This window comes from Lissotriton helveticus, chromosome 8, assembly GCF_964261635.1.
Source record: "Lissotriton helveticus chromosome 8, aLisHel1.1, whole genome shotgun sequence".
Lineage (NCBI taxonomy): Eukaryota > Metazoa > Chordata > Amphibia > Caudata > Salamandridae > Lissotriton > Lissotriton helveticus.
Genome location: NC_136069.1, coordinates 415,872,608 through 415,896,851, shown reverse-complemented (window position 1 = coordinate 415,896,851; position 24,244 = coordinate 415,872,608). Strand labels below are relative to the sequence as shown.

Below are 24,244 nucleotides of genomic sequence, written 5' to 3'. Positions count from 1 at the left end.
ACGCTCGCACGATGCGGCCGGGGGTACCCACGCGGCTCCGACTGAGCATCGCCGCCTGCCCCACACCTTCGGGTCCGTGGGCATGACGCGACGCCGGAGGAGGTCGAGCGGTACCTCATGGCCATGAAGTCCCTCCCTTCTCTGCTTGGCGACAAGGCAGACCATGCGCTTGAGCGTTTTAAGGACTCCAGGGCTACGGCCAAGTCCTTGGGCCTCTCGGCCACACGCCAGCAAACGGGTGCCTTTCGCTCCTTTCGTGGCCACGGAAGGGGCGCACCCACACGAGCTGCCAGCCACGCACCGCAGAATGTTCAACAGCGCGGTGGCGGCAGTGGAAACCGCCGTAGCGGCGGTCGGGGACAACCGCGAGGCCAGTCCACACCTCCCTCCGCAACACCTGCCTCAAAACCTTCCTAGTCCGTGTTTTCAGGCCCATGTGACGCCAGTGGGTGGCAGGGTTCGCCATCACCTCCTCCACTGGCGCAATGTCACGTCGGACAGGTGGGTGCTGCAAATCGTCCGAAGGGGCTACTCCCTCTCCTTCGAGGCATCCCCTCCAGCCATGCCACCGCAATTCCACCGCGTGTTCGGGGAACACTTGCAACTTCTGTAAGAGGAAGTCACGGCCCTCTTCGCCAAGGGGGCCATCGAGCGCGTTCCTGGGCCAGAAGTAGGGTGTGGTTGTTACTCCCACTACTTTCTGGTACCCAAGAAGGGCGAAGGGGGCCTATGCCCTATCTTGGACCTACGGAACGTCAACGGCTTCCTCCGGAAGGAGAAGTTGAAGATGCTGACTTTGGCTCAGGTCTTAGCTGCCCTGGACCCCGGAGACTAGATGGTAGCGTTGGACTTGCAGGACGCTTACTTTCACATCCCCGTCCTGCCGGCCCACCGGCGTTACCTGCGGTTCACGGTAGGCCACGAGCACTTTCAGTTTACCGTGCTCCCCTTTGGCCTTACAAGCGCCCCACGGGTGTTCACGAAGGTGATGGCGGTGGTCGCAGCTCATCTGCGCAGGTTAGGGGTGCCAGTCTTCCCCTACCTCGATGACTGGTTGTTGAAGGCGGGCTCGCCCCAGACAGTCGTCAGCCACCTCCAGACTACGGCCGGCCTCCTGCACTTGCTGGGGTTCTCCATCAATGTGCCGAAGTCGCACCTGTGTCCCTCTCAGAAGCTCCTCTTCATTGGAGCGGTTCTAGACTCGGCGCAGTTTCGGGTTTATCCTCCCGAACAGCAGGTTCGGGATATTCAGGCTCTGATTCCGATCTTTCAGCCTTTATCACGAGTCTCTGTCAGGTTGACGCTGCGGCTTCTGGGGCTGATGGCCTCCTGCATCCTTCTGGTGCATCACGCCCGGTGGCGGATGCGGGCTCTGCAGTGGGACCTGAAGTTTCAGTGGGCCCAGCATCAGGGCAACCTGTCCGATCATGTCTTGATCTTGGAGGGCACTGCGAGACAGTTACAGTGGTGGCTCACGGACGCGATTGGGTCAGTGGCAGATCCCTCTCCCTACCCCACCTGGAGCACGTGGTTGTGACGGACGTGTCCCTCCAGGGCTGGGAAGGACACATGCGAGAGGCGGAGATCAGAGGCCTCTGGTCTCCGGCGGAGTCCCAGCTCCATATCAACTTTTTGGAGCTGCGGGCGATCCGTCTTGCACTGAAAGCATTCCTCCCCTCTGTCCGGGGGAGTATAGTGCAGGTGTTCACGGACAACACCACCGCCATGTGGTACTGCAACAAACAGGGCGGGGTGGGTCGTGGACCCTATGCCAGGAGGCTCTGCGCCTCTGGCAGTGGCTGGAACATCAGGGCGTGACCCTGGTGGTTCAACACCTGGCAGGTTCGCTGAACGCCAGGGCGGACGAACTCAGCCGTCGGTGCATGATGGATCACAAATGGCGTCTGAACTCGGACGTGGCGCAAGGCCTCTTTCAGCAATGGGGAGAGCCTTGGTTAGATCTATTTGCCACAGAAGAGAACGCGCAATGTCATCAGTTCTGCGCGTTGGAATTTCCAAGGCGGCACTCGCTCGGAGACGCTTTTCGTCGCGAGTGGAGTTGCGGTCTATTGTACGCCTTTCCGCCTATACCACTTCTGCCCAGAGTGCTGAAGAAGATCAGGCGCGACCGGGCCCAGGTTATCCTTGTGGCTCCGGACTGGGCACGAAGATACTGGTATCCCGAGCTACTCAGCATGTCAGTCGATCCCCCGATTCGTCTGCCTCTTCGGGAGGACCTTCTGTCGCAGCAGCAGGGGATGGTTCTCCACCCGAACCTGTCCAGTCTCCACCTACAAGCTTGGAGATTGAGCGGCGGCAGTTGAGGCCATTTGACTTGCCTCCCGAAGTCTGTAATGTCATTCTGGCAGCCAGGCGTCCCTCCACAGAGTCGGTATACGCCTGCAGGTGGAACAGATTTGTGGCATGGTGCACAGCAAAGGCTGTGGATCCACTCTCTGCCCCTCTTTCTGAGGTTCTCCTCTTCCTTCTTTCTCTTGCCCAGCAGGGCTCTGCTCTGGGCACTATCAAGGGCTACGTTTCTGCCTTTCCGCCTTCTTAAGGCTACCTGATCAGCCTTCTTTGTTCAAGTCCCCTATTGTAAATAGGTTTTTGAAGGGCATCACACACATGTTCCCTCCTGTTCCTTTCGTGATGCCCCAGTGGGACTTGAACCTTGTTCTTACTTGCATAATGTGTGCTCCCTTTGAGCCGCTCCATAACTGTCCTCTCCGTCTTCTTACTTTGAAGACTGCTTTCCTGGTTGCCATCACCTCTGCCAGGAGAGTGAGTTAGCTCCAGGCTCTTTCTTCCACACCTCCTTTCCTCTCTGTTCATCCGGACAAGGTTGTGTTGCGGACGAGACCTTCTTTCCTGCCCAAGGTTGTCACGGCCTTCCACATCGGGCAGTCCATTACTTTGCCCACCTTCTTTCCGCCTCCGCATCCCTCGAAAGAGGAAGAGAGGCTCCACCGTCTGGACCCAAAACGTGCGCTGTCTTACTACCTAGATTGCACACGCCAGTTCCGGGTGGATGACCAACTCTTTGTTGGTTATGTGGGCGCTAAGAAGGGAAAGGCGGTGCACAAGCGGACCATCTCCCGGTGGATCATCTTGTGTATCCAGGCATGTTACTCCTTGGCTAAGAAGGAGCCCCCTGTTAGATTGAGGGCTCATTCCACTCGGGCCACGGCGACTACCACTGCCCTGGGCCGTGGAGTGCCCTTGCAGGACATTTGCCAGGCAGCTACGTGGGCCTCTCTGCACACGTTTGCACGACACTACTGCCTGGACAGCCAAGTCCGGAGGGATGGCTTCTTTGGCCGTTCCGTCCTCCAGGACTTTCTGGTGTGATTATTGGTTCGCAGACCCACCACCGGGGTTGGTATTGCTGGGGTATCTATTCTAAGGTAAGGAATCTATCACTAACGTGTCTCTTTCAGATGCACAAGTTACTACTTGTGTAACGATGTATCTGTAAGAGACATTAGTTAGTGATAGATTCCTTACCGACTCACCCATCCTCCCCGTTCTGCAAACCGATATCTAGGGTTAAGGTCATCCCCTTTCAGGGCCCTAGTTTTATGGCACCAGTGTTGGTTCTATCATGGCTCTGCGTATCTAGCACGGAAAAACTGTGTATCAGAACTGATGTCAGCACGCACTCCGACGACGTCATTCCGGCGCTAACGACATCGGCGACAGACGCGGAGCCGCGGACGACGCCTGCCGGCGCGCAGGGGTATTGCTACGCAAAATTTTCCGGATCCAGTCTGACGCCTGGGGATATTCTAAGGTAAGGAATCTATCACTAACTAATGTCTCTTACAGATATATCGTTACACAAGTAGTAACTTGTGCAACTATGGAGTTAATTATCCCTCCCCCCTAGATTAAACCACTCAAGTCATTTAATTATATTGTTATAGTTTCAAAATTGGATCCTACAAAAAAAGACGATAAAAAATGCTGTTCAATTGCTCAAAAAGTTTATATCTGGAAAAATATTAATTGAGGGGAGTGGCACTTGCCATTAGGACCATCTGGTAAATAGGTAAGGTGTATTTGCTAATGCCAAGGTTCGTATCTTGTCTGATCTTTGTTTGCAATGATAGTAAATTTGAACTGGCTGAGGACTGTCACTGATGGCTGGGCAAATAGAGAGCTCTTTAACTCTCTCTTTCTTTTGTCTTTGTCTTTCTATTTTTCTTCTTCTCTGCCTCCAACAGTATATGATCATGCTATGGAGAACTACAACAACGATTTAAGGCCCTCATTTTGACTGTGGCGGTCCACCTGACATCCAGAGCATTGGTCCGACTGCCAGATTACAGTACCGGTTGGAGTGAATATGGCGCAGGGCAAAGACCGCTGCCTCCGACAGGCTCAAGGAACCAGTCGGGCGGCGGACTGATTCCTAACCCTACAATGAAGGCGGTGCCTGTGCAGGCACTGCCGTGGGGATCTGTAAGTCCCTTTCTGCCTGACTGGGACTGCCATGAAAAAGAAGCCGGAATGGAAATTTGGGGGCCCCAAGCAGAGACCCTGTCCACAGTGGGCCACTGCTAAGTGGCCAGGGAGGCACATGCGGTCAGGGCCGGCCTAAGGCATGTGCAAGCTGTGCACCTGCACAGGGCCGCCAAACCCCAGGGGCCGCCACGCCAATATATATCCTTAGATACATATTTGCGTGGCGGCCCGTGGCAGGGATTTGGCGGCCTCGGGCCCCCTACCTACACTCCCTGCTCAGGGCCTCCGTGAGCCTTGAGCTGGCCCTGATGCGGTGCCCCCACAGACATCAAAGCACCATGTGCCAGGCATCACATGGTGCCTGGTACATGGTGCATGGATGTTTGAAAAGTGCCTTTTTCTACTGCGGCTTGTGCTGCAGCCCTTTTCCGGGACTCAGCCGACACTGCTGTAGAAAAAGGCATTTTACTATTACCTGCACGGTGGTCGGTATGTAATAGGGCAGGCAGCACGGACGATTCATTGTTGTCCTGTCACCTGCCCACAGCAATAGCGGTCGGACGCTCGTATACTGTTGGAGGCAGAGAAGAAGAAAAAGTTCGAGGCATTCTTGACATATAATACAGACAGGCCAACTTCAAAGTATTTAAAAATGTTTTGGAAAGTGATATAGTTCGTCTACTTCAGCCTTCTCTGGATTTCTGTTTTTATCACATTCTTTTTATACAATCCTCCCATCAAATTCTTACAGTCTATTTTTGAGCTAGGCCTTCTATGTATCTCCTCATATATTTTTTGTGTCATTTCTTTTCTTGAAACACTAATATAGTACTCGGCGTATATAATGTTGTATTTAGTGGAGCTGAATAAACTCTGATATATTCGTTTATTTGTGTGTGTTAACAGTCGGGAAGAACAAGGGCTGTGGGAATTGTTGGGATCGAGAGGAAGCTGGAGGAAAAAAGAAAAGAGACCGACAAAAACATTTCAGAGGTAAATAGTACACTTCTCCATGCTCTAGTTCAATTACATGTATGTCTTACACATACCAATATGATCTTTCATGTGTGCAATCTATAGTGGTTATGGAGATTGTATGGTACCAGAATATCATTGCTGACATATCGACTGACAAAAATATTGTGTCCTCAATATCGTTTACAAAAATGTTGCCCCATAGGAGGTAATTCGAAAATCTACATCCAGTGAAGCAATAATTTTGTAAACCATGCTTATGCCTCAATATTTTTTCCTAGACATTGTTTTTGTTAACAATATTCTGACATACAACTGATGGGGACGGGTTGTGTTCACCTCGCTAATGTTCACAGATTAATGAGTGTATAGCTGTGTAAACGGATAGCTAGGGACATACATCAATGTATTGGTAGCTCACTTTATAGCTGAAACAAGTCTATTGAAACCTAATTGAAAGTTAAATTAGAGATAGCTAGAGGTAATGGTGGCTTTGTTGATAGCCAGCAAAAGTGGATAGATAACCAGATTCAGAGATGATATCAATATCGAAAGGTGAGTTGAAGAAAAAGTTAAAGGATTCTTCAAGAGACTTTTATGTAAGAATGCAGAAATCGCAGGTAATGCAAGAATGCCACATATATGGTAACATTACATGAGACCAACCCTTAATGTGTAGCATTTCAAACCACACAACAATCAGTTTAAAAGATGTCCAAAACCTTGGTGCCTGTGCCATAAGGGTCAGTCTCTGGCTCTCATTAGCAAATACCAAGGTAAGATGATTGTTTTGTCTACATGATTGTTTTGTCTACAAAGTTTGTTGAATTCAGTGCTTAATTTGAGCTTGTGGTTGCTGGTTGGGGCCACCAGCACTCATTTTTCCTCATCACACATTTCCCTAAAGAAAGAGAGGGAAAACACACAAAGTGGGAAGACGAAGGAAGAGAAAGGCGGAAATAACATTGCAGTGGAGAAAGAAGGCACCCGCCAGAGCAAGATAAAGGAGCATGGAGTGTCTCATAGCGAATTAAAGAGGCCTGGGGTAGATTCAAGACAATGCAGCCTAGGTATTCAGTTCGCCTACATATTACAGTACCAGGCATGGGCTTTTAAGCAGAGCTTTTGAAACTGGTATTCATTTTTGTTTACAAATTAAGCACTCATTGGATTTAAATAAAAATGTCCCCTAATGATATGCTGAGATAGAAAATATTATGGCTATGGACAGAATGACCGTGCACATTATATTTTGCGTTCCCTTTGCATTTTAGCATACATTGTTTATGTTTCGTAACATTATTATTGTAATTTACAGCAGTTCAAAGCCAGTACCTTTTCATTGCACTAATAAGAATCATATTTCCCTCTGATGTGCATTAAAACTATAAAGGGTTTAGGTTTATATAGATGCATTTTTTTTATTTTAAATGCTTATTGTAAGCATATGACAGCCATGTTTAAGCAGTCGCCCGTTTTAATTTTTCATGCTTCTTTTTTTGGCATATGTTTGAAAATGTAACCACCACGCAGCTTACCAAGGCCAGATCTATTTTCTTCTTTGATGCTTGTTTAACATGTTTTCAAGCTAACAAGAATGCCTTTCCAATCCAAGGATAGACGTTTATGTTATGCATAGTTTATCTGTCACTCATTAGTGTTCAGATAGTCTGAAAGTCCAGCTGAACTGTTGGCATCTCAGCTAGACGACTTTAATCACTACTTACAACAAGCATTGGAAATGCAATAGGTCTCGCAGCATTAGAGTTAGTGCTTTTAGAATTGTTTATGGGTTTTTGTGTAAATCTTTAGCATTTTTGTTTCCTGTAGCCAATGCTAAAGAATAAAAAAAAAAAGCCATAAACATTTCTAAAAGCTCTAACTCAAATGCTCCGAGAACTATTGCACTGTGTGAGGGTGAGGGGTTGAGGGTGAGTGAGGGTGAGTGAGGGTGAGGGTGGGTGAGGGTGAGTGAGGGTGAGTGAGGGGTTGAGGGTGAGTGAGGGTGAGGGGTTGAGGGTGAGTGAGAGCGAGGGTGAGTGAGGGTGAGTGAGGGTGAGTGAGAGTGAGGGTGAGTGAGGGTGAGAGTGAGTGAGGGTGAGGGTGAGTGAGGGTGAGTGAGGGTGAGGGTGGGTGAGGGTGGGTGAGGGTGAGTGAGGGTGAGGGTGAGTGAGGGTGAGGGGTTGATGTTGAGGGGTTGAGGGTGAGAGGGTGAGTGAGGGGTTGAGGGTGAGTGAGGGTGAGGGTGAGTTAGGGTGAGGGGTTGAGGGTGAGTGAGGGTGAGGGGTTGAGGGTGAGTGAGGATGAGTGAGAGTGAGGGTGAGTGAGGGGTTGAGGGTGAGTGTACAGCCTGCTTCAATAACCACGTTTTCAGGTAGTTTCTAAACTTCACACTTCCATACAGGGAGAGAAACGAAACAATTCAGAAATATTCAGAATATTGGAAGAGCGGAAACTGTGGAGGCTGGGAGGGAGGGGGGAGGCGGGGTTCGAAAAATGGTAGACATTGTGAGAATTGGCAGAGTACTACAGAGAATGAGAAAAATAAATTGTGGGCGTGGAGGGTAATTGAAGAGCGCAATCGGAGAGGCAAAGAAATAATGACTAGAACTAAAGCGACCAAAGGAATTAAAATGAACGGATTAAACAGATATGAAATAAGTGCATCCATTGCATGTGCTTGTACTATCAAATTAACTGTGCAGTTCTACGCTGTTCCCCTGTAAACACTTGTAAAGCACGCAAAGTCCTTCTTAGATTTAAAGATTTACTTCTCAGCACGAGCTTTTCTTGGTCGCAGTTTTCGATTTTCTGTATATTCTGATATTTCGATCCATTAGCTATTTCTGGGAGAGTCCAACAACATATGACAGGCTGTGAAAGGAAAGTAAAAGTTAAAGAGACAGAAAAGCACGAGACACGGAGAGAATTTCGCGTGAACTAAATCCCGCGGGATCCGAGTTTAAGAGGGCCTGCACGAGGAGAGCGAGCCGAGCCGTTCCATCTGAATGGAAACACTTCTGCAGTGCTCTGAAGCTGGCTATAAATATTTGAAAACATCAAAGGCGGTTGTGTTAAATTAAAAATGCTGTCGCACAGATAGGAACTAGCCGCGGGGGCTGCCAGCTCCGACATGTGAGCCTGGGATCAGACACAAAGAGGCAGAGCAGCAGCAAGGCAAGAAGAGAGCCGGGGAGTGAGCGAGAGAGAGAGCGACAGCAGAGGGGAGAGCAACGGAGAGACGTGGGGAGAGACCAGGGGTGAGGGGATACAGCAGGGGGGGGGGGGGGGGGGGTGAGGGGATACAGCGGGGGAGGCAGTCACAGCACGCTAGGAAGAGAATAGACTCAGAGCTTCATATTGTCTGTTTGGTCACGGATTAGCAGCGTAAACTGTGAATAATCACGTTTTTATCGAAAAAACAGTGGTGTGGAAAAATGTATATTTACGACTTGGCTCTGATTTTAACATGGCCATAGCAAATAGTTAAGGCAGCACAGTATCCCATGCTTTCTAGCGGCAGGCAGGCAGGGGAGGAGAGGAGGAGGGGGGAGGAGAGTAGGGGAGGCACGGCCTAGCGGCCGTGCAATCAAGTAGTGAGGGGGCGGAGCTGGGGGAGGGTGCGAGAGAGAGTAGGCAAGGCTAGCGGCAGGCAGGCAGGGGAGGAGAGGAGGAGGGGGGAGGAGAGTAGGGGAGGCACGGCCTAGCGGCCGTGCAATCAAGTAGTGAGGGGGCGGAGCTGGGGGAGGCTGTGGAAGAGAGTAGGCAAGGCGACACGGCGGGAGGGGGCGGAGCGGGTAAACAAAGACGGACATGCACGCGCCCGTGACTTTTAAGGTCAATGCGCATGCGCATAAGCTTAATGCGCATGCGCATTGACCTTAAAAGTCACGGGCACTGCAAGGAATCGCCACGATTCCTTGCAGTGTGGATAAAGAGTGGATGAGCCCCTATAGTCTCGCTTGCTCGATGCGCATGCGCATCGACAGGCGAGACCTAAAAAGGCAGTACTTCCCCTTTCAAATCCATTCCTATCATTCTATCTTTACTCCAAATTCCCCTTTTTAAATCAATTTGTATCATTCTATTCCTACCCCAAACTCTGCTAAACACACATGAAATCAAGAGCACAAACCCAACACAACTAATGCACAAAAAAAGGAGGAAATTCGTACAAATCTACTAACTATTAATCTAGTTCCGGAGTAGTGTCCTACTTGCCGAAAAAGCGCGTCAGTGCCTTGTCAGGAATCATAAGCGCTATATAAGTACACTTACAATAGACAATCTAAAAACACATGCACCCCCAAGCTGTCATTGTTGCCACCACTGCCCTTCACCTTGTACACCGGTTACATTTGGTGTTCTTTCCAGAGCCTAGCTCGGCTGATGAAGCAGTGCCGTAAATACATATGGCAATTCCTTTGGATTCCCAGATTCTTCAATTTACTGGAGGAAAGAAAACAGTGGAGATCAGGGCTGAGCTGCACGATATTTCGAAGCTATGCAGAGGTGTTCTAACAAAAAAAAGGAGCTGACCCGGTACTGTATCTCAGGTCTAGAGTTAAAATTCCGTAATAAATACCATAAACCATAAAAGGCCAAAAACTGAAAGGTAAATTGATTGTAGAACACTGAGTAGGGACAAAATATAAGCACAAAAAGGGTGCATCAGTTGTCTGTTTTTCTTTTTTACCATGACAAGGCTGAATGGAGGAAGCAAAGAGGAGGCAGACAACATGGGCAATGAGGAATTATAATGCAAGGAGAAATGGGCAAGGGGTTCAGAGGGTAAAATAGGATGATAGAGAAAGATGCAGAGGTACAGGGTATGAATGCCGGAAGGGAATCCCCTGTTTAAAAACAAAAAAATAGTCCATGATTAAAATAAAAAATTGAATTGAATTTGAGATGCAAGTAGATAGAGGATAGACGGGAGGAGGAAGTGGGGCTCACAGTGGAGTAATGGGACAAAATAAGGGATACAGGAGGTGCTTTCTCCAATAATGAAAAAAAGTGGATGAATATGAAGAAAGAGAGGCAGGGATATAATGGGGTGGTGAGAGAAAAGAAGGTCTAGGATTGAAAAAAGACTGTGGGGATTTCCCTCCATTCTAAATGAACCCTTAACGTTGGCATTACCATGACAGAATGGAATTTAGAGAAAATTAAGGGCCTCATTACAATGACGGTCAGACGAGCGTCTGGCCGCCATCGTTTCGGGCACAGGACCATCAGACAAGGAGTTGGTGGTCCCAACAGCCCAATTATGATGCGACCGCCGTGGAGGCAGTCGAAAAATGCTGTTTACCAGGAAAAGGGCCGCTGCACAAGCCACAATGGTAAAGAGCATTTTTCAAACATCCATGCCCTGTGTGCCTGGCACCCAGGGCCACATAGCAGAGGCCCACGGGGACCCTGCTAGGGGCCCCCAAAGTCCCTTTCCAACATCCTTTCCATGGAGGTCAAAATTATAGTATTCGCAGTGTGGGCCATAGATTGTTGCACAGGTATAGTTTTCTCTATTAGGGCCAGATGTAGGAAATCTCGATTCGGTATTTAAGAGTAGGTAAATCGGATGTTGGTAATTTCTCTTTTTAAATTACCGAATCCGTAAGATTCGGTAATTACCGAATCGGTATTTACCAATTCGGTAATTGCCATTCATTCCTATGGGCCAGGAGGCCCATAGGAATGAATGTCAATTACCGAATCGGTAAATACCGATTCGGTAATTGGGGGAAACATTGAAGGGTGGCAGGGTGTCACTTTGACACCCTGTTTCACCCCCTCAATCGTGTATGGGTGCACATGTTGCAGACATACATGCCCTAAGGGCATGTATGTCTGCGACATGGCAGCGTTTGAAAAGCTTTTCATTATTTACCACCAACTTCTAGGTGGTGGTAAATAACGAATTCTTAAAGCCCTGTAGCACTGATTACAGTGCTACCTACATCTCATAATACAGATTCGGTAATTTTACAGAATCTGTAATTTTACAGAATCTGTAAAATTACCGATTCTGTATAATTACCGAATCTGTATTTTAGGTGGCCCTACATCTCAGTATCCAAATACCGGTCGTTAACGGCCGAAAATCGGTATTTTCGGCCGTTACCGACCGGTATTTGGATACCTACATCTGGCCCATAATATCTAGTTCTAATATGCTCAAACATTTCGTGACGGTCGGACTGCCCCCATTGTAGGGAATTACACACAGTAGTTAATTTTTCTAGTAACTTTTCAAATTCCCATAACATAAAATGTTACACAGTGCAATTCTTGGAAAATAATATTTAAGACATATCAAGCATTACACAACAACACTACACACAACAAACAAAATACTTTATCTACCTATCACATTTATGAAGTAACATACCACTAAAACATAACAAATAAATGCTAATTCACAAGAGTAGAGGAAATCGCATAGCCGTGATCCACACAAGGGGCGAATCACTACTTAAGGTGAGTGAAGGTTGCACTGATGTGCGTTCACAGTTTATCCACCATCAAATCCTATCTACCTGTGTACTAATCAACAGCCTTCAAAAACCAGTATGATGTAGCTGGGTCTCTTCATCAATATAACCACACTTGCATCATCACTTCGCCTCTATCCCTGGCAAGTTCTCTTTAAAGGCATTAGTTATGTTGTTACTGAGTGCAATGATGCACTGTTTTTAAGGGCCAGCTACAGACAGCTTGCAAGACCTGTCAGCATGCAAGAGATGCAACATGCATGTACTATATTCTTTTCTTCACATACCATAACATAGAGAAAGGAGTTCTGGGTCGTCCATTTTAGGCCCTGGGATTGTTTGGTAGAGCACCCTTCAAGCATTGGCTGAATGGTCTATCCGTCATGTTTTGGATCAGCCCACGGCATTTTACAGATGTTAACATATTTGCGGTACAGAATTTAGGTGGTGAGAAGACAAGAAAGTTGTACCAGAGGACAGGCTCAGTATTGCCCACCATTGACCACAGCAACTCGAGTTTTTTTAATTTGTCTTTTAGAAGTATTTACCCTATAAACAACATAATATCCACATGGTAACACTATCGGGATGGTACTTTACATTCTTTTTTTAAGCTTGTTTGAGCTGTTATGAGCATGTGCAGCATGGTGACCCTTCTGAGAATTGAAACCAGCAGCATCTCTGAGATCACTGTGCCGCATATGCATAGAATAAAGAGCTTTTGCCATACGTGTGTACTGTGTATTAAAAGGAACACTATGCACGCAGGGATGCTGCAGTGTACAGGCGTAAGTAAGTTTCCAGGTTGAGCTCTGGTACTTCTTATTGACACTCTGCTTAAGGTTGGTATGGTGTAGATGTTCTTGACCCGTGGCTGTTTATTACTTCTCTATTATTTCATCTGCAAGATTCTCCAAATTGGTATTATTTTTCGTATTGTAGTGGGCTCTAACCACTTGGGGTGCAGTCAGCCCTTACTGCCACCAATAAGAATAGAGGGGTGATACCAGCGATGCACCCAGTGGCTTGAGTCCTCCACTAGACTGCTGATCACTCATCATACAGAAAAGTCCGCCTCTCAGCTGTGTCTCGACTACGCCATAACCAGCACCACTGGCACACTAGAAGCCGTGGGGAAAGTGCAGATGTGTAAGGGGAATGCAAGACAGCAATTTAGTAATACATCACGACTCCTCACCCACACTGGTGATGTACCTGAGCATCCTTCCATGAAGAGGCACTCGGCACTGGCCCCTTGTTAATATTTTACATCTGATGCTAGTCTTGCATTTAGTCCATGCTGCTATGCACTTGCAATCAGTGCCTTCATAATATCATCTTGCAAATTTTACATGAAATTTGCGGACCCTGGCTACCCAGACCAACCTCTCCATTTTCACAGCTGACGCACAAAAGGTTACCTCCTTATTGTATATAGTAATTGCTACCAAAAGCTCACAGAGGCTACTTTATATTTTAAACTGATGTTGTTGGACTTATGGCATGTTCTTGGCCATTATCTAAGCCCCCACCTTATTCACTTTAATATAATTTCATTTTTAATAGATATGAAAAACACACATATTGGTATAATATGGTCTCTTGGAGTCGATCTTTCCAGTAGATAAAATGGAATGACAGGACAGAAAGTATTATGATTATAGACATCCACCTTATTGTGCATGTGGTCAGTTTGGGAGGTTGTTAGTCCCTGAATCTGAAGAGCTGAGTTGTGAACCCAGGTTCTCCACTTAGCCTAATTTAATGCACACACCCGCAGAAGGACTTTTTGTCTAAACATTTTTATTCAGTCGTGTTTCTTCTGTGGTTTGAGATCTTACTCTTACATGTCTTGGACCCTCTGTTACATACAATTTTTGAATGTTGTGTATCTATGTAACTATACAAATATATGTGTGGTCTCCAAATTGTGTTGTTAGCAAACCCAAAATAATTAACAGCTGATTTCCAGGAAATGCAGTGAAAAGCATGAATCACAGTTATTTAGAGCAGTTTCCTTTCCTGAAGTGGCTACTTTAAAAAAGCGATGATACTACCGTTAGAATTCGAGGAAATCACCACCTGACCTCTAAGCTTTTGGGCAGTAGCCAAAAAGAAGGTTTAATGAGTTGAGAGCTTCATGTCCGTTCTTTGTGATCTGCGGTTCACAGTAACATGTCCTGGTAGACCTCACTCTGCCCCTCACGCTTCCAGGGTTTTTTAATTAAGTGCCATTGAATTGTGTGATAGTAGCACGTGATATTTACTCATTGGTACTAAGAGCGATTTAAAAATGGGTTATTATTATCTGCATTGTTCCCTACAGTTTCACTTCATATATTGTGAGCCAGAGTGAAATATTTAAGCATTTATCTATAGTATTGAAGCATTGGCAAAGTAAGTAGGTTGCGCATACAACTGAAATTGCAAACCAGACTTGTTGGCTTTGCCATTGCTTTTTTGTCTTCTCAGCGCAAGTACGTTTCAATCATGTTCTTAAAGATACTTATGATCAGCCTGTTGTTGGGTAACTCTTACTGTACATTCCACAGATATCAATCAAAGGAAACAATAGTATTGTGTTTTCTCCTCTTACTTCAAACGCTCTTTATTCCTATGTTAGAAGGCTAACTTCAGAGCAGGAGGGGGTCAACAAAAAGGCTTCCTGTGTCAGCTGCTAGCTGCTGATAAGAATAGAGCATTGTGGCCCATTGTTTATCTGAGGAAGTTCCTGTTAGGTGTGTGCCATCGTTCGTTGTTTTTAGACTAGTTCTGAAGCGAGGTTGCAGGGAGAAAAGTTATGCTGCTCTTTAGAAAAATCAAAATTTGTTGCACTTTGGCAAGTGTTTGAATGCCTCAATCCTGTGTGCTAATTAGCGCAAAGTTAGAAGCACTTGCCTCATTATAGAAAGACCAACCAGCCAAAACAGAAAAGCTGGCTGTGCCCAGCAAAGTGCTCTGTTGACAACTAACTCATCAGGTGGGGTACTGGCTGGGTTACCAACTGCCTGTATGAAGCTCATGCGGTCAGTGTCCCAATACCACTGATAGTGTGATACTGTTGAGTTTGAGAGGTTGTGTGCCAGGGATGTACTCTACACTGGGTTCACTCCATTTGGAAATGGCATTTTCTTCTGTTGTCATGTCAACCACTGGATGGAACCTGCCAGGAAGTGGTAAAATGATATTCTCTGGCATTTGTACATATTGCCAGAGTGGAACGAAATTTGTATATGTAATCTTTCTTTTATGGGGTATTACTGCCTGTAATGTTTCATAAAAAGGGCATTGGCATCCAAGGGTATGGACATAAAGCAAATGAAATTAGATATTTTAAGTCAGTTACATATTAGAGATAAGGCTTCTGTTGACAAACCATTTGAAACTGAAATGGTGTAATTGCATTTTGTGCCAGGGGTTTGCTTTACCACTGTCCACGGTGCACACTCTTTATTTGATATTCCTTCAATGATTTAGCAGAGGGTATTGAACTTTTTTAATTATTTGAGCTTTTTTAAGGAAATGTATGTTATCCTCAATCTTCTCTCAAACTTCAAGTTCTCAAACTATTATCTAAATTCAGTGAATTGCAAAGTATTCCTCTGTGTATTTTGTGCATTATTACAGTTTGTCTGGAGCCATTCATTAGATCCTCCTTGACTAAAATCTATGAAACAAGAAAACATACAGAAACTCCATTTACTAAAGTTAACACTAGCTTTACCAATCAGACATATGGATTTTATGTATATATTCAGAGTTTTTTTATATAGCGCGAACTTGACCCGAAGTTATCGGGTATCAGAGAGCTTTTCATGAGCACCACTTGCATTACATAAGGACACATTCTTTTTTTGTTATGCACAGGGAGATTACATGATTTGCCCAAAATCACAAGATGTTGAGCGTATTTGCCGAGGCTCGAACCCGGTTCCCCAGATTGGAGCTCGACCGCCCTAGCCATTAGACCACATCCTCTCCCATATAGTCTGGAACATAACTACACTAAAATACTTTCAATGCTCAAGTCAGGCTGCTCTGTAACAATCTGAGAATGCTGTCTAATTAAAGCTCTCACTAATACTTCTATTTAAGGCTAATTTAAATTACCCTTGTTAGAACGAGACTTCATTGTCCTGCATTTTCTCCACTCTTTCTTCTTGCCTCATTGTTCAACTGGCTATAGAAAAAAGTTACATTCAAGTCTTTTATTTAATCAATGAGGATATTCTTCCCGTATTTATAGTCTACTCCACAAACTACTTTTATCAGTTCCAAAACCTGATCCCTAATTTGCCTCACTTGATGTCTTTCTGTCACAAAATGTACTGTACTAGTGCTTTCTGACTCTTGTGTATTTTTATGATTGGACTAGCGAGGCTTCCAGAATGCTGATAAGGTAGCCCTCTTCAGATGGTTGTGAGTTTAAGCAAAGGTGGCTTTGAGCACAAAAAAATTAGCAAGGAGAGGTGAGATGGAGTGTAGTGAATTAATAGGCTTGCATTCATTGTACTTTAAGCTTGTTAATCACTAACCTCTTTTATTACCATGTAGATGCTAGGTATCTTTAAAAAAGCGAAAATACATTAACCTTTGAACATGCACGAGTTAGTGAAGTACAATGAAGAATTTTAAGTCAGAAACTAAATATATGCTTTTTGCAGTTTTTATTGTCCTTATACAACTGAACATAATTACATTCATAAATGAAGTCTACCAGAAACTATCAAATAATGCTTTTTTGTCTTTCAGGCTTTTGAAGACCTCAGCAAGCTGATGGACAAGGTACATTTACACATTCCTCAGTCTGTAACATACCATCTTTGATGTACATTTCTGTTTTAGTTTGCTAGAACTCATACAGTCTCAATATTATTATTCTCCAGGCTAAGGAAATGGTAGAATTGTCCAAATCCATAGCTAACAAGATCAAGGAAAAACAAGGGGACATCACAGAAGATGAGGTAAATGGTTTCTGTGTTGATCAGGAAACATGCTTAACATTATTTTAAAATTGTCGTCCTGTTTAGTGTGCATGGCACATTAGTTTTAAAGACCTTGCTGAAATCAGACTTTACGCATTTTAAGAGAACATTTAAAACTCTGACATTCAAATGCTCTGTTTTTTTGCGGCTGTTACACAGTGCTAGTCTGAGTCTATTTAAAAAAAAGAAATATAGGGACCCAAGGTTTTCCTCCTCTTTATGTATAGATTTCCTTATTTTTTCAGATTTTACAGACCCAAGAATACTTTGTAAATCTACACATATTACAGATTTCCAGACCTACTTCTACTACCATCTACTTACCCTTTAAAAATGTCCACTATTGGCACATTCTTTTGCATTATGGAAAATATCTATTGCGAAGAAATGCTTTTGTCTTTGCCCCTTACCACATAAGAAGGCTTGGGGCTGTTTCATAAACATAAATTGCAATCTTTGATCATTGTTACACTAACTTGATGTGTGCAACTAGAATAAGAAGCGCCATTGGAATATTTGTGAGACCCCACATAGTTACCACTTTGTGATTGTTCACAACATTCCTACTGCCCGGTGCACATGCTTTTTTCCTCTCTTGCGAACACCCATGTTCCCAACCCAACCGCTGAACCTTTAATGCTTGAGCACCTGGAATGCATGTAGAATTTCAAAGCCACGAGTTGGATTTAGAGTTTTTAAAAATATATAACATCTAAGTTACTGTCACACAATGTTTGAGAATGAGCCACTCTGAATCTCAGCTTTGTTTCCTTTTAAATTTGATTGGCTCTATCCTCTAGAAGCAAAAAAGGCTTTAACTTCACGTTGAAGAACTAAAACACGTATGCTAATGTGAATAATAGGGTGTGGAGCGATTTATGTGTGGACTCCTAGGATAGAGGGTGCTTTGTAACAAAGGCATCCGTGTTCTACACATCAAAGGATCATGCACATTTGAAATGATCCCAACTTAGAGCCATTTGAATTATAAATGTATTCAGCAGTGGTATTTGAAGCGGGGCTGGAAGTCTATGGTAGTGTTTATCTAAGGTCCCCATAGGGTTTATTATAGGGGAGAAACATTTGTAATGCTCTATAAATGTATTTCATAGGTTACAACGTTCCTTCGTGCAAATGTAATTCTGAAAGTGAAATGGACTATTGCAAATCTGAATAACTTTGCATGCATTATACGTTCAAACAGTTCAATGGAGGATCTGACAGATTTGAGCCCTCTTTTTCATCCTCCAACCCTCCACTGCCATATCATAACCCAGACGGTGTTGGCAGTTGTTTTTCTCATTAAAATTAAAAATACAGCCAAGCCATGGTGGCCAGTGATGGGCATCAGCATGGGTGTGATCCTAGTTGTCAGGGTATGCCCAGACGTGGGTCCCTTGCTCACTTTGCCACTGGATTCAAGCTAGCCTGGCTGATGAAGGGTGTTACCCAGAAACCGGTCCCAGGATGATTGTTTCTGGTTCAGTGAAGACCTGGCTAGGTAGTTCAGGCTGGACTGTTCCCATGAGGCACGGGGTCAAGACGGATTTGTATATAGCTGAGTCTGAGCTGAGGTGGCGAAGTGAGCTAAAGAATGACGATGGATTCAACCCAGATCTGTGACTGGGGGTGTGTCAGCACTCCGTCCATCTTCTCCTTGTGTTTGCTGTGATCCTAATGCCATCATGATGTAAAATATTGCCAGGCAGTATTGTGCCATATACCACAAATATGTTACATCTACCAAAATCAACAGCTTATGCTGATTTTGGAAGATGATGCCACAAACTGCAATATAGTTCCTTGGAAATCAGGTCACAAATCACAAAAACGTTTATAAAAAATGTAAGCATTTGTTTGGTAAGTTCGGAAGGGTTCGATTCAAGGACACTAAAATCAGCAGTGGGTGAGACCTGTTGTGATCAACACCATAGAGCTTACTTAAAAGTCGGAATAACCTTTTCTTTCCTTTAAAAGTTGCCTCTGTGTACCTGCCTTAATCCCTCCTACATTCAGATGTGTCCCACCACCACCTCTTATGGGTAGTGCGCTCTTACTTCTTCCCCTAGCCATAGTCCCTCAACTTTTTGTTTTTTAACTTATACATTTCACCAACACCCCTTAACCTGTTTTGTGATTTATTTCATCACACATTTGGATTCTTTTTTTCCACTGTATTTCTAAACACCTAGTGAGAGGTTGGTCCTTAGGCTACTGCGTCCAAAAATTATTTCAAGATTTGGCTGTCCTGTAAAGCAAGAGGTGGCTCTGTTGAGAAACCTGATTGGAGATCAGCCATGTGGCAGACTTTGCACTTACTCCCAGCCAGAATCATTACATTGGTTAAGGTCATTTATATCAGAAGCTTGGCACATTTTTTTGGGGTGGGTCGCAATCATTCTCAGAATATTGACAGCAATGAATGGTGGCTTAATCTAGAAGACGTTAGGACTACAGGTGGGCAATGGTTCAGGAAGAATGTGGTGCACACATTACCCAGATGTGTTTTGATATATGGAAGTTTGACATCTGTTTAAATAGAGCTTAAACTGGAAGGGAACATGACCTCCTCTAACGTTTGAGATAGATGTCTGATTCCAGTTACCTTTTCTACCATAAAATATAATAAAGTTTGTGGTGCGTAATATAGAAGCTTCACAGAGACTACTTTCTGTTATTTCTTGGACGCACACATCTATGCTGGTACCTTCTAGTTGCTTCGCAGGGATTCTGTTTTCTGAAACAGAACTATGCCTAGGATCACAGAACGTCTGTATGTTAGGACTGAGTCACCATACTGCATCAATACCTTTGGGACCGAACCCTGACTAACTCAGTGTTCCTTGCTTGCCCTCCTAACCTTCCCAGAGTAACAAATAACCTGGCATCCCAGAACACAGCTTTCTAGTCCGCTCATCGAACCGCAGTAACAGGTCAGCCCCTTTTGTTCACTCACTCATACATGTCCATAATTAACAACTGAGAGACATGAGGAAAGTTTACAGTAACTATTGTGCTCTATCATGAAGCAACTGGGCTGCAATCAGGAAATGTATACAACTTAGTAACGTGATTAGCATTATCAATAGACTATACACAATTAAAAGCCCTACCATGGCGAATGATGTATTTGCCTAAGCCTAACCTCACTACTTGAGCACAAATGGTATATCACAGAACTCTTGGGTTAAAGCCAGGCCCCATACGTGGCATTTGCTGTTAGCTGGTCTGCATCTCATTGTGCAAGGCTTGCAAGCTCGTTCTCTGTTTATATGATGACAACTGCTGTTCTAGAAAAAAGCAGCTGGGTCTCTTTCTTATGTCTATGTGGTAGGTGTGTTATTGACCAACCTCAAAGAAAATCATAGCACAGTGTTGCTCAACCTTGTACAAAATGTTCACACTGATTCCCAGCAGAAGAGCTCAATAACAAAAAACATGTGCAACCTATTTCTAAAATATTAATGTGGCACAAAAATAAATGTGTAACTTCGTACCACGTGCAAAGCAAAAGCGGCCTGCAACCCACAGTTAGGCTAACAAAGGGGAAGATTACAGTGGCCCTATAGGGAACCCACGACAATTGCAATTATATAGAGCTTCTTACGATTCCCAGATCATGACCAGCCTCAACAGCAAGGTCAACAGCAATGAACAGCCTCTCATTGCCCATTCTTCTACTTTGATAGGAAACAATTGCTGCCACATTTCAGTTACTGTGGCGAAAAAAACATCAGTGGTGGCCTATATTACACTTCTTTCGTCTCTGAAACTGGCACGATGCCTACTGTGATACAGCAGTGTCCCAGAGCGGTTCAGCCATCCTTTCTCTTCCTTCTGTTGGCTGGGTGATAAGTTCACCAATGGCGTACTCTTTGACTTTATTTCCCCTGCAGGGCAGCAGCCTCGGAGCCACAACTTTTGTTGCTAACGCATTTCAAAATGATGTGAGGAAAAAAAATCACATGTGCCAAAATGCTCAGCATTACTTTCCTCACACCTCAGGAGCTGACACCATGACTGCGGTGCTGAAAAGCTGCAGAGGGCCTGGCTAGCATAGCACATGGGAGGTGTCTAGCGATCCATCCCCTCTCATGACCTGGAAAATTTGAAATTCTGATACCCTCATCTCTTTGTTAAGAGTGAATTTAGGTCATAGCTTTGCACCAGCAACTTTTTCTCTTAGGAAAATGGGGGAGCAGTTGCTCTACACATTTGTATTCGAGTGGGCAACCAAAAGACATTGTGCAACATAAAATGGATTTTTAATTGTCTGAATGTGACCGCATCACAAACATCCAAATCTGCCATTGGATAATGATTCTGCGGGCGAGGGCTGAAGGGGCCATCCAAATCGATAACTCTGGGCTCACAAAATAACTCATTGGATCATATTCTGCTTGTACAAATCTCCAGAAAAATAATCAATATGCTGATGAATCAGCGATATATGAAGGCTTGGGAACATACTCTGGTGAAAGAATTGTTTGTTGAATCGTAGCTGATAATTGGACAAGAATGCTAGATCATCAATTACATTTGAAGTGAAATTAATATAAATACTCTGCGTAAGCACAAACTACTCAGTAACCCTGAACCTGATTTCTGGTTTCTCCCCAAGTAGCACTCCCTTGCCATCTAGCAGGACCCATACTATACACATGCCCATGCCGATATATAGATATATTATTGTTCTTTGGGCAAGGTGACGCACACGATTCATGGGACATTGGCTAAGTGATGGCAAAGCTATGGCAAAATGAGTACAATGTAGTGCTCAAGGCAGGGCTGCCCTTATCTCCACCTGTTGATGCACGTGACAGCAAGATGCTCAATTGCAGTTTATTTCCTGAATGCGGCTGTGCAGCAGCATAACCCTAGGGCAAAAAGGCTTATGGGCTTCAAAAGCAGGCTGGAGAAAGTCTGTTCAACCACAAAGATCAGTGGGACCTATGTACCCACTCAAACTATAATTCAGAGTAAATCCAGATAAAATAGCAATGTTTTCATAGTACTTCCAGCCTAAGTTTGCAAAATGGCACCAACAAGAACAGCCAACTCCACAGTAAGTGTTTACAGATGGCATCAAGTGGTTTCCCAGATGGAGCACAGGAAACCAATCTCCTTACTTTTCTTATTATCGCCTGCAATGAAGTGTGTATTTTGTAGAAAAGCAAAGTTGTTTCAAGACAACGGAATAACTCCAGACCCTGCGCTATTTATACAGTCTTTCAGTCTCCAGACCCCCAATACTTGACACCAGCATTCTTCCTTGCGTACCGATACCCTATATTTCTAGTGTGCCATAGGAACACCCCGTCATACTCTACTAATCCCTCCCCATCTTCCATACATAGGCTGATATCACCAGCATGCTTCTGTTACTGAAAGTGTATGCTTCCTCTTGAGTGAACAAGGTATCCTATACTATTTAAAGTTCAATTTTATCTTCCCCCGAGCAAGTCTACATACTTAAAGCGGGCGTAAGCCCAATACCTTTATTAAGGACTCCTCCTATCCAAGAGACATAAACATTACATTAAACAGGAGCCTCAGTTTTGTTCTACCAGCACTCCTGAGAATAAATACAGCGTGGTCAGATTTAGTAATCAATTTTTTTTAATGAAACATATTAATAAACAGTTACAGATAAATACAATGACATTCACATGCATCTTAGTACAAAACTGTTGTAAAATAAAGCACAACTCTTCGGAGACCTAAAAGTCTAACTTGCGTTTAATGCAAAAATAAGCCATCATACAAGCAAAAATCCATAATCTGCAGTTTCTGGGCATTTGCCCAAAATTGCGTTGCTAAAATCTCTGTACATTCCTGTTGCATTTTATAAATTTGTTCTCAGTGCAAGTGAATTGAAGCAAGAATACATCATATTGTTACTTTAAGCGAAACCGACTAATGTGAGAAGTCCTTGAGAACAAGATACAGTGATCCAAAGAAGCGCCGACTCAGCAGTTTTCCCAAATTCAGGTTCTGCAGTGTCAGTTTTCAAAACGAGGCTACGCTTACTAGAAGATGCAGAAAATGTGCAAATGTATTACCCTAAATAAAATGGCTTCTTAGCTTCAGAAAAGCAAAAAACGTAGCAGGCATGTTGGGATTAATGTACTCTTCCAGTTAATATAAAAAAGAAATCATAGTTCAAAAGTAATGGTATTAGTGCATACCAGGCACACTCAAATATTGGCACTTTTAAAATAAAGCAGTAGTATGAGGGCATGGAAACGATTAATTACAGTTATCAGCAGACAATACATTACAATTAGGCTAACATTTCTAGGGGACCATAATCTGTATTCTACACATCCAACGAGAAACTAAAGGTTATGATTTGATATGAGGTTAGTGGATTTAGCAAGAAACATTCTCCTGTACGGACAACAGTAATGTAATGTATCGATTAGTGTTTTTTTCATATGTGTTTAAAGAAATTGGATAAAATACATATTTAATCTTAAAGTTTTCAGAGATTACATTAAGTGCTCCAGATTATCTAACCTGTTATATATTTATTTATGCCTCAAAATGATACCTATGGGTGCCATTGTTCAATTTTGCTCATGCATTTGAGGTATACTGGAAAGACTTTGTGGCCATATTGCTGAGCTTATGTGCGGTAAACTGAATGATGCGATTTGTTATACTACATTTCATTCACTTGAGGCCATTCTGCCTGTGTGCCATTCTTCTAGTTATCAACCTTTTGGCTTTTAACTTTGCCAGTATCTTATCTTGCATTTTGAGAACTAGAATGCATGTGTGATCCACAGAGTAGCCAATGCTTGCTCTACAAGTTTAAGCAGTGGGCACCTCATAACTTATTAGACTGCCTGGATTGATGAGACAACATGATAGGAACCACCTTGACAAAGGTAACTAGATAAATGAGTATCAGACGGCAAAACACTGGTGTTAAGAGACTTCTTTTTAAAATCAAAATATGTGTGTTAAAATGTTACGTCAGCTCACGTACAGAAAATATTAGAAACAATATATTTTGTGGTTATATTTCTTTCATTGATTTCAACAACAGCTTAACTTACAGATTCATAACATTTCTCATCCCAGTCCCCCCAAAAAAGAGCATGCCATAGCAGTTACATGCTTCATTTTTTTTGACTAGCAAATGGAGAGTATGCGCAACATTTCAATTTAACATATAATTACTGGGTACCCCAGCATTTCCATTTCCGCGCCATTCAATCGGGCATCCATAATGTTCTGGAGTCACAATTTTGACTAACACCTGATAGGTATTGTACAACATGCCTTCATGTGGCCTTGATGGCACACATTTTTATGTTC

General features: G+C 44.0%; 1 protein-coding gene across 1 annotated transcript in view; it reads left to right on the top strand.

The window, feature by feature from the left end:
- Positions 1–24,244, top strand: part of VPS36 (vacuolar protein sorting 36 homolog) — a 265,836-nt gene that overhangs the window by 76,099 nt on the left and 165,493 nt on the right. Inside the window, exons 6-8 of the mRNA XM_078657256.1 lie at positions 5,374–5,460; positions 16,686–16,718; positions 16,820–16,897. Coding sequence (XP_078513382.1) covers positions 5,374–5,460; positions 16,686–16,718; positions 16,820–16,897 — 198 coding nt within the window. The remainder of the gene's footprint in view (positions 1–5,373; positions 5,461–16,685; positions 16,719–16,819; positions 16,898–24,244) is intronic.